General features: G+C 40.6%; 1 protein-coding gene across 1 annotated transcript; it reads left to right on the top strand.

The window, feature by feature from the left end:
- Positions 1-2,933: 2,933 nt before the first annotated feature.
- Positions 2,934-10,893, top strand: cnga2b (cyclic nucleotide gated channel subunit alpha 2b). The gene is made up of 6 exons (XM_058087103.2): positions 2,934-3,034; positions 3,923-4,033; positions 4,473-4,649; positions 6,038-6,145; positions 7,463-7,569; positions 9,391-10,893. The coding sequence occupies exons 1-6, from the start codon at positions 2,934-2,936 to the stop codon at positions 10,863-10,865; spliced, it is 2,079 nt and encodes a 692-aa protein (XP_057943086.2). The 3' UTR covers positions 10,866-10,893.

Genomic DNA, 10,893 nt, shown 5'->3' with positions numbered 1-10,893 from the left:
AGTTGCGCAATATGTTGTAAATAAAAAAAGAGTATAAATGTGACTATAGTCGTGTTTTGTCATGCCCAGTCTCACTCGGACCCGAGCTCCAGTGACCCCCAAGTAAATTGAGTTTGAGACTTCTGTAATAGTTAATTCAATCTAAAAGTAACAGACTTATTCTTGCTAAGTGGACAATAAAATATATGAGCTGGAAGGTGCTTGTCACTACCGTCCTTCCATAGAGAGGAAAAGCCAGACAAGAAAAAAAATTGTAACTTTATGTTACAGGCATTGCCTGAGACAGCTATGAAAAGGGATTTCTTATGTAGCCTTGGGCATGTGTGTGTGTGTGTGTGGGGGGGGGGGGGTTGTTTTGCTGCCACGTTATAAATAAAAACTAGCCTGAAGCAAGAGGACTGTTTCCTTCCTTTCTGAGGAGCGATGCTGTGTTTTCCTTCTGACACGCAACATGTAATATTACGATGAAATTTGTGCCTTTTTTTTCCTCATAGAGGTAAAATTTTATTCTCAGAAATTTAATGTTAAATTTAATTAAATGTAAATTTACAAATTTATTCTCGGAAATGTATGACTTAATTTTTGTAAATGTACAACTTTATTCTGGTACATTTATGACTTAATTCTTGTAAATTTGCGATTATTTTTTTCTTAGCGCACAGGCCACAGCTAGGAGACCTGGGTTCGATTCCCCCATCGGTCATCTCTGTGTGGAGTTTACATATTCTCCCCGTGCATGCGTGGGTTTTCTCCGGGTACTCCGGTTTCCTCCCACATTCCAAAAACATGCTAGGTTAATTGGCGACTCCAAATTGTCCATAGGTATGAATGTGAGTGTGAATGGTTGTTTGTCTATATGTGCCCTGTGATTGGCTGGCGACCAGTCCAGGGATAAATTATCCTCATAAATGTACTTGTTTATTCTCAAAATCTCTCCAATAATGCATCTTGAAGAGGAAAACAGCATCTACAGTGTTTACAGTTGCACTGCACTATAAATGAAGCCATTTATGTCTATCATTTTATGTAAGTTACCCAATGCTGCCTATTACATCACTGTGAAAAAGAAAAAACGAGAGAACTGAAAAGGAAACCAGAGTCCAAATGAGAGAAATCCCCCACAACACGAGTCTGAAGTGCTGAACATGAGAATATTCCCTCACCTGCTCCATCTCCACCTTTCAGCCATGACCCCGCCCTACATGTACACATCTTCTCCCATCCTTCCTGCCCCCGTACATGAGAACCTCCAGAAGAGGAGGAGCAGGAGGAACGCTAATGTTGTGAGATATGTGCTCGGATTCATTTGATCTAATTTGGGAGTTGTATCGCCTTTCATACAAACCGTTGTGGCCTACAGAGATGGATTGGCTGAGTGCGTCTGTGTGAAGTCACCATGGGGATGTTACTTGACTAACACAAAGGCAATACAGGTAAGGTAACGCCTATGTCAGTATGTGTGTACATTCTGCGTCTACATAGTTTGATCATTATGATATTACAGTTATTACATGCTATCATGTATTTAATAGGCTAGTGTTTTGTTAGCACTGTAAGGAGATTTTCTGTATGTATTTCCCAAAATGTATTATTATGATTATTATAATATTGTACAGTACATTGAATTGTATTTTGCCTCATACTTAAAAATGGGAAAAAAGATGATCTGATATTATATTTATTACAGATGACGATGATCATTATTATTATTATTATTATTACGTTTTGTTTCCCGACATAGTTTGATCATTATGATATTACAGTTATTACATGCTATCATGTATTTAATAGGCTAGTGTTTTGTTAGCACTGTAAGGAGATTTTCTGTATGTATTTCCCAAAATGTATTATTATGATTATTATAATATTGTACAGTACATTGAATTGTATTTTGCCTCATACTTAAAAATGGGAAAAAAGATGATCTGATATTATATTTATTACAGATGACGATGATCATTATTATTATTATTATTATTATTACGTTTTGTTTCCCAGCTAAAGGAAACAGGAAACAAGATTTATTTGACAAAATATTGACAATTATCAGCTCTTATTGTTAAAATGTGTTATCTTTTTTCAGTCTCCAAGCTTAAAAAGATTGATATTCCCAAGTATTGGCAATGATGTGATATAATAATATACTGTATTATTATTAACATTATTTGTCTCCCACTTGAAGAAAACAAAATTATTTTAACTCATCAGATATTTTGTTAGTATGTGAATGAATATTGTTTGCATTTGTCGTTATTATAATAATGATAATTAATTCCCACAAAAAAATTACTACAAGAAAATCCCAAAATCGACATAGATTAATTATGTTAAACTAAAGTTTTATTATGTTTAACTGATGTTATGTTGGTTACACGTTTCCTTTCCAATACAAATATATGGATTATTCCCTTCCTTGTGACTTCTGACTAGAATTGATGTTGTAAGAACTTGTGTAGCCACAGGATAGAGCTAAATTAGAGCTAAATGTGTATAGCAGATAAAAAGTTGATCTCTGCTTCATTGCAGCGATGATATATAGGTGACAGACTTGTCACACACATATACACATGCTGGAGTATACACAGCAAACTGGTTACCAAAGTGACCCAGTACCCGTGGGAGAGCAGCTGACTTGCTCTCCGAGCCACAGCGCTTCAAGACGGCCGTGTATGTTGTCATTAATGATGCTCCAATTAGTCACACTGTGGTAACAGTCGTCTAAACACCCGTCAGTCAGCGCTGGAGAAGGCTGTGGCCTTCCGCGGCCTCTCTCTCTAACGATCGGGAGCTGGTGGTGTAATAGTACATAAACGCTTTTTCATAGCATTCGTGGCTAAGGTTACATCAGGAAGGGCATCCTTTGTAAAAACTAAGCCAAGTTCAAACAGTGTGTGTGTGTGTGTGTGTGTGTATTTACCACATGAGGTCTGAAGATGACGGGCCACACAGCCGAAAGAGGCCGCTCACCCCACAACCTGTCAGTCAAGACCAGCTTGGAGGAGGAGATCGAGAGAGCCGAGAGTATTCTAAGCAGGTAGAAACACAAATGAATGTTAGAGATGATGATGGGATGGGAGGGGGCTGCACGAGTGGTTAGAGTGCAGACCTCACAGCTAGGAGACCAGGGTTCGATTCCCCCATCGGTCATCTCTGTGTAAAGTTTACATGTTCTCCCCGTGCATGCGTGGGTTTTTTCTGAGTACTTCGGTTTCCTCCCACATTCCAAAAACATGCTAGGTTAATTGGCGACTCCAAATTGTCCATAGGTATGAATGTGAGTGTGAATGGTTGTTTGTCTATATGTGCCCTGTGATTGGCTGGCGACCAGTCCAGGGTGTACCCCGCCTCTCGCCCAAAGACAGCTGGGATAGGCTCCAGCACCCCCGCGACCCTCGTGAGGATAAGTGACATATTCTTTCATATCCAAATTGGTTAGAAAGTAACTTTCAATTTTGCTGCCTATGTCATGCTTTTGGAGACCGACCCATATGTATATTTTCACTCCAGTAACAGCAAACCTCTCCTTTTTATTTCGATACCAAGATCACCCATAAAGACCTCATGGACAAGGCGAAAACCTTGTTCGATTCCACCTTTCGGGCATCTCTGTGTGGAGTTTGCATGTTCTCCCCGTGCATGTGTGGGTTTTCTCCGGGTACTCCGGTTTCCTCCCACATTCCAAAAACATGCTATGTTAATTAGTGACCAGTCCAGGGTGTACCCCGCCTCTCGCCCAAAGACAGCTGGGATAGGCTCCAGCACCCCACGCAACCCTCGTGAGGATAAGCAGTAGAAAATGAATTAATGAAAAAATGTTACTTAAAACAGTTTATAAAAGTCTATTAACGCATACATTGTTATGAAACGCCAACAAGTGTATTGGATGTACAGTGAGTGTTGTGTTTGCCGACCAACCTTGCAGGGTTCCATCTGTGTGCGATGACACATCTTCGGAGCTCCAGAGGGTCGCTGCACTTGACCCTCACGGCGGCAACTCCAGGAATTCTTTTCAAAGAAACGGAGCCGTCTCAAGGTAAACGCTGCATGAGCAAGAGATGATGTCAGAGACAATAAAACTTCGATGCAAACCCAAAGTCACAGGAACAAGTGAATCGTGCCACTCCTTGTGCAGACATGTACTTTGGATCAGGGATTCTCAACCATTTTCAGGGGGTTGATATACAAAAATAATATTTTTTCTTATGGTGTCGTCAATTCATGTAATGCTATTTGAAACCAGCTGAAGACCAACAAGGTTTGTTAAGACATTACGGTGTTGACTGCGCCAGTCCTGTCACTTGTTGAGCCCTTGCTTGTAAGTCAAGTGAAAATGTTTGCTATGTAAATTAGCATTGAGCTAGCTAGTGCATGTGTTTTTGTTCAATGTCAGACATTTCAGCATTTATCTCGCTGCACGTTTTACAAAGTTGCAAATCTGTTTTATATGTTCTGCTACTTCTGCTACTAATCAGACTGGTGAGCCTGGTGGTGAGACTGAGGGAATGGGCTCACAGGAGCTTGACCCAGGAGCAGGAGCGACCCGACTCCTTCCTGGAGCGCTTCAGAGGCCCTGAGCTGAGAAATGCCCCCAGTCGCACAAGCAACACGCAAACAGACACCAATGGCAACAATGCCAAAGGGATCTTGAGGTACACCGCACAGCAATGCACTTGGACTCGTGTACCATGGGGATACAGTACAGTCAAAAAGGGTTCGACTCCAGTCCTATCGGGGGGCAGTCGTGCATGGGACTCACGGTTACTTGTCTTTGTTACCCTGTGATGAGTTACTCAAGTGAATCGCATACCCGATTCATTTCAGTGAATAAAAACTCCAGTCACTAAAAGTCAAGCGTTCACAAATGTCTTCTATTTCCTGTCTAAATACAGGTTTTTTTTGTTATTAATTTGTTCCAAAAAGGTCATATTAAAAATGAAACATACAAAAACAGAGATGTTTTTCAAAATACTTTAAGTCCAATTAACCTATTCAAACGCAAAAATATCAGCAAAAAATACTTTTATAGAGAAAAATGACAATAGCGCTCACAACGTTCTCTGGCCCCATGGCAGGTTATTTGGCAGTCCACTCTATTGAAAAAAAAATGCATGGGCAATGAATCAGCAACACGTAAGGTGCTTTGTTTGAACACTCGATACAGTACAGGAAAAACAAAGTTTGTACAAAAACCAAGGCAAACGTTACGCATATATTTTCGATGAAAACCGAATCATATGAAAATTGGTACGTGCTCCAAATTAAACCAAAATAATTTTGGATTAGTTTGTGTGCTACGTTAGTGCTGTTTTGTGCAGTTAAAATAATAAACATTTGCGCTGCTTTCGTTTTTTTTTTGTTTTTTTTTTTGCTTATTACATAACCAGCCCCCCAACATACTCAGAATTATTAACAGGCCAAAACTAGAATAGTTAATAACTGAAAAACAACAGCAGCACAAACATTATTTTTAACTGCACAAAATAGCATTAACGTAGCACTGCTTGACCTTTGGTTGACCTATGTGATAAACTAACTCAAAAACGAAAGCAGAAACATTTTAACTGCACAAACGTAGCTGAAAAAAATGAGACTATTTGACCAGAGTTTTGAGTGAGGTGGGGGGCCAACTTCACTCAGGTGAAATGCCGTTAACTCAAATTAGTTCCAGACACCAAAATTATGAACAAAAAACATTTGTAGAGAACAATTATAGTTTTACATGCAGTCCACGGCAAATGTACTAAGTGCTACACACAATATTGTACTAGACGTGTTTCGTCAAAAACTGGGGCACTGGAAAACAAAGGTTTTACTATTCAAAATGGACTCAACGTCACCTTGGCAACAACGGTTATTTGAATACATTTGTGTAAAGTGAACATGATAGAGAATAACCTTACAGTTCCCACAAAGGATGTTGTGTATACCCATTTACAATCCACACACTTGAATAGTTTAGTAATACTGTACACCAAGAAATACTTTAAGCAGCTGTTGTTTTATGTCCAGCTAAGTACTATTGTTTTGATGCCTTTAGGAACAAATGGGATGTTTTTGTGGTGTCCCCGTCTGATGACGCCTACTACCGCTGGTTATTTGTCATCGCCATAGCCGTGCTCTACAATTGGTTCCTTGTCGTGGCAAGGTAATATTTTAATATACAGTGTAATAGCTAAGTGCATTTCAAAGAGTGTACCAATTAATTTGTGTTTTTTTTAAATGTGAACCATCTTGCGGCTGATTTTTTATCAGGTCGTTAACAGCAGGCATAGCCAAGGATGGATCGTTTACTTTACCAATGTCTACTTCTACCCTGTCTTTGTTTGTTTACATTGAGGTCCCTTTTGTTTTTGAGCTTTTTTTTCAAAAAACAATGTAATAGCCAAATATTTTCATCAAGAAAACCTATTATCCAGACTCATCTTCATACTGTAAGTGTATTGAAAACTTTAAAATCATCTTTCAAAAGGTACACTTATTATAAATAAAAACGTCTATCTGGGCTGCAGAGCGGCCGAGTGGTTTGCGCGCAGGCCACACAGCTACGAGTTCAATTCCACCCTCACCCAGCTTGCATGTTCTCCCCGTGCATGCGTGGGTTTTCCCCGGGTACTCCGGTTTCCTCCCACATTCCAAAAACATGCTAGGTTAATTGGCGACTCCAAATTGTCCATAGGTATGAATGTGAGTGTGAATGGTTGTTTGTCTATTTGTGCCCTGTGATTGGCTGGCGACCAGTCCAGGGTGTACCCTGCCTCTCGCCCAAAGACAGCTGGGATAGGCTCCAGCACGCCCGCGACCCTCGTGAGGATAAGCGGTATAGAAAATTAATGAATTAACTTAATGAACTTAATTGTCAATAATTTCAAGTTAACTGTAGGGGGAGTGATTAATCATAATTAAATATTTTAATCGATTGGCAGCCCTAGTACGTATATACCTGTACAATTATTACACAGAACATTTTGAGTTTTGAGCAAAACAAAATATATAGCGGAAAAACAGGTAAACAAAAACAGCCATCGGCTCTCATTCAAACCCTTGTTTTTTGCCCCAAAAACATTTTGTGTGCACATATCCACTCAAATACTATTGGTCACAAATGGTAATCCTGATTGCCCAGACTCCCACAATATAATAAAACTCAACACTTAGAAGTGGCCTTTTAATGTGGCCAGTCTAAGGCACACCTGTGCAATCATCTAGCTGTCGAATCAATATTTTCATTTCAGAATTATTTAGTTACATTGTCTCACATTGTTATTTAAATGTTGTTATATTGTATATTGTTATTCTGATTATAATCATGATCAACATATTAAAGACAAACATCACAAAAGCATTCAACGACCTTGAAAATGTATTGATAGCAATATCCACTTAGCATCAGACTGATACCAAATTTGTAGTCTCACCATCCTCAATCAATCAGGCAATCAATCTTTGTCTTTTTCATCCACAGGGCGTGTTTTGATAGATTACAAGTGGCCAATTACATCTGCTGGCTGGTGCTGGACTACCTCTCGGACATTGTGTACATCATGGACACTTGTGTACGACTTCGTACAGGTGACATGCTTTATCATATAATATCCACTGCGGTTCTTCATACTGCAAACAACTGAATGTTGAGGAGAATCTCTGCAGATCTCATTATCTGACAGTTTAGCATTATTTAACAGTCAGAAAAAAGCACAATAGGTCCCCTTTAACCCACGGCAAGATGAAACTCAGCTCTGAGCCCCCAACATCACTTCCTGTCAGCCATTCACTCTTCTCCCCGAGGGAACACATTTATAGCAACACACACAACGAGTCCAGTGGTGGTTCTAGTTATGGGTCATATGGGCAATTGGCCAAAGCGGCATCCTCCAGGGGGCGCCACAGAGGGGGAAATTAAAAAAGCCTATTTACTAATACTCAGGCTCACCAAATCGTCATTGAGTCAGCACATGACAGACTGTCGCCCTCTACAGGCGTGATACTCGTGCCCCCAAACGTGATCAAACGTTAATTATAAATGTAAAAAATGTAACTTACAACAATAATTGCTCAAAAATAAAACATATATGAATATATCATATTGATTATATTGCAGACCAAGCGCCTCAAACATGCTAAAGAAGAAGAGAATGGGGCCAAAGATAAAAGTATGGCGCTATAGCATCCCTTTACGTACACCACATTAAGCAATGTATATGATCAAATAAGCTAACATTATTTGTTAGCTATAGATTAGCTTCTGTTCATTTCTTTACTTGAATGAGAGTGTTAATCGAGTAAATGTAGATTTATGTCAAATACAATTTAAGAGGGGGAGCTTGACCTTGTGAAATAAGCGCAACACACGGTAGTTAAAAAAAGTTGGAAGTTTGTTTAAGTGTGTTGGTGTGTTGTACTTTTTAAAATATTTTTCCATTCTTAATATTTTGTTGCTTTTTTTAAGATTTTGTGGCAATGTATAACTAAATAATTTATATTTAGATTCAAATTAACATATTTGACAGAACCTTTTTTTATGGGGGGGGGTAGAACCACCACTGCAGTCTTATTTATGTCTTAAATGGCTTATTTACTATTATTATGTCTACTATATTGGGTAATATAGTGTAAGGGTAACTACCATATTTTCTGGACTATAAGTCACTCCAGAGTATATTTTATAAGGCCAAAAATGCATAATTAGGTAGAAAAAAAACATACATAAATCGCACTGGAGTATAAGTCGCATTTTTTGCGGGTAATTTATTTTACAAACTACTTGACCAAAACAGACATTACATCCTCTTGGAAGGCAAGTTCTAATAATAAAAGAATAGAGAACAGGCTGAATAGGTGTAACACAATGCTAACACAATATGCTAACACAATGCTTATTCAGCTACACAAAAAATAAACATGAACAGAAAAGGTGTCCAGTGTTTATGTAACATAAACACTTTTTTCATTTATAAGTCGCTCTGGAGTATAAGTCGCAGGAACAGCCAACCTATGAAAAAAAAATACGGTATATGGGTGTTATTTCATTTCTAGATGGTTCTAATAATATAAAAAAAAACATATTCAGGAGGTCGTAAACAGGTTTTTTATGCTCTAACTACGAATATATTCACTTCATGGAAATTTCTGGTGGGGTCTGGAACCAATAAACTGCAATGAACGACTGATTAATGTGTCTGTATTTCATGTACAGTATGTATGCATGTCTTGTCCAGAGCTACTTATACAGTATCATCTAAAAAGCAGATCCTCAAACCAAATCCAAACCATCCAAAGCGTATATTTCAATGAAAACGAGGTTGACAAACACCCACTGTCGTGACCCCAAACAGGATAAGCAGTGCAGATGTCACAACATCCCCACAACGTTACGTTTGTGTTTGGTTTCAGGCTTCCTGGAACAAGGTCTTCTGGTGAAGGACCACACCAAGCTGAGGGACAGCTACGTTCGCACATTACAGTTCAAGCTGGACGTGGCGTCCATCCTACCCACAGACCTGGTCTACTTCCACACCGGCATCCACACGCCTCAACTCAGGTTCAACCGTCTGTTGCGCTTCCCGCGGATGTTCGAGTTCTTTGACCGCACCGAGACGCGCACCAACTACCCCAACATCTTCCGCATCTGCAACTTGGTGCTCTACATCCTGGTCATCATTCACTGGAATGCATGCATCTACTATGCTATCTCCAAGTCTTTAGGCTTTGGTTCAGACACTTGGGTGTTCCCCAACATCTCCAACATCTCTCTAACTCGGAGTTACGTCTACTGTCTGTACTGGTCCACTCTCACTCTCACCACCATTGGAGAGATGCCCGCACCAGTGCGAGATGAAGAGTACGTTTTTGTGGTCTTTGATTTTCTAGTTGGTGTGCTGATCTTCGCCACCATTGTGGGGAACGTGGGTTCCATGATCGCCAACATGAACGCCACCCGTGCTGAGTTTCAAGCTCGAATCGATGCCATCAAACACTACATGCACTTTCGTAAAGTCAGCAAAGAATTGGAGACACGTGTCATCAAATGGTTTGACTACCTGTGGACCAACAAGAAAGCAGTAGATGAGCAGGAAGTGCTGAAGAACTTACCGAACAAACTGCGGGCTGAGATCGCTATCAATGTGCATTTGGAGACCCTTAAGAAGGTGCGGATTTTTCAAGACTGCGAGGCAGGATTGTTGGTGGAGCTCGTGCTCAAATTACGCCCACAAGTCTTCAGTCCGGGAGACTATATCTGCAGGAAAGGTGACATCGGGAAGGAGATGTACATCATCAAGGAGGGCAAGCTGGCCGTGGTGGGAGATGATGGGGTCACGCAGTATGCCCTCCTCACCGCCGGGAGCTGCTTTGGTGAGATTAGCATTCTGAATATCAAAGGCAGCAAAATGGGAAACCGTCGGACAGCCAACATTCGCAGTTTGGGATACTCGGATCTCTTCTGCCTCTCAAAGGATGACTTGATGGAGGCCGTGACCGAGTATCCAGACGCGAAAACCGTCCTGGAGGAGAGGGGTCGTGAGATCCTGATGAAGGAGGGTCTCCTGGATGAGAATAGCGAGTGTGGCGGCCTGCAGAAAGAGGACACAGAGGAGAAAGTGGAGAGGCTCGAGTCGTCCCTTGACATCCTCCAGACTCGTTTTTCACGTCTACTCGGCGAGTACGCGCACACTCAGCAGCGGCTGAAGCAGCGCATAACGCTGCTGGAGCAGCATGTGAATCCAACGGACTGCAGTGCGGAAGTGAGCTGCGACGGCATCGTGGATACGGAAACGGCCAATGATGCTCACACTTGGCCGTCCGTCCATGCAGATGGTTCTCTTCACGGGAGTAACCTCCATGTACAAGGTCATAAAAGTCCAACGTGAGCCAGTCAAAGCACTTTTAGACTTCATG

Source organism: Doryrhamphus excisus, linkage group LG21 (genome assembly GCF_037039965.1).
Source record: "Doryrhamphus excisus strain RoL-2023G ecotype Guam linkage group LG21, RoL_Dexc_Guam_v1.1, whole genome shotgun sequence".
Classification (NCBI taxonomy): Eukaryota; Metazoa; Chordata; class Actinopteri; order Syngnathiformes; family Syngnathidae; genus Doryrhamphus; species Doryrhamphus excisus.
Note: the sequence above shows the minus strand (reverse complement) of the source record. Positions and strands in the feature narration are given on the sequence as shown.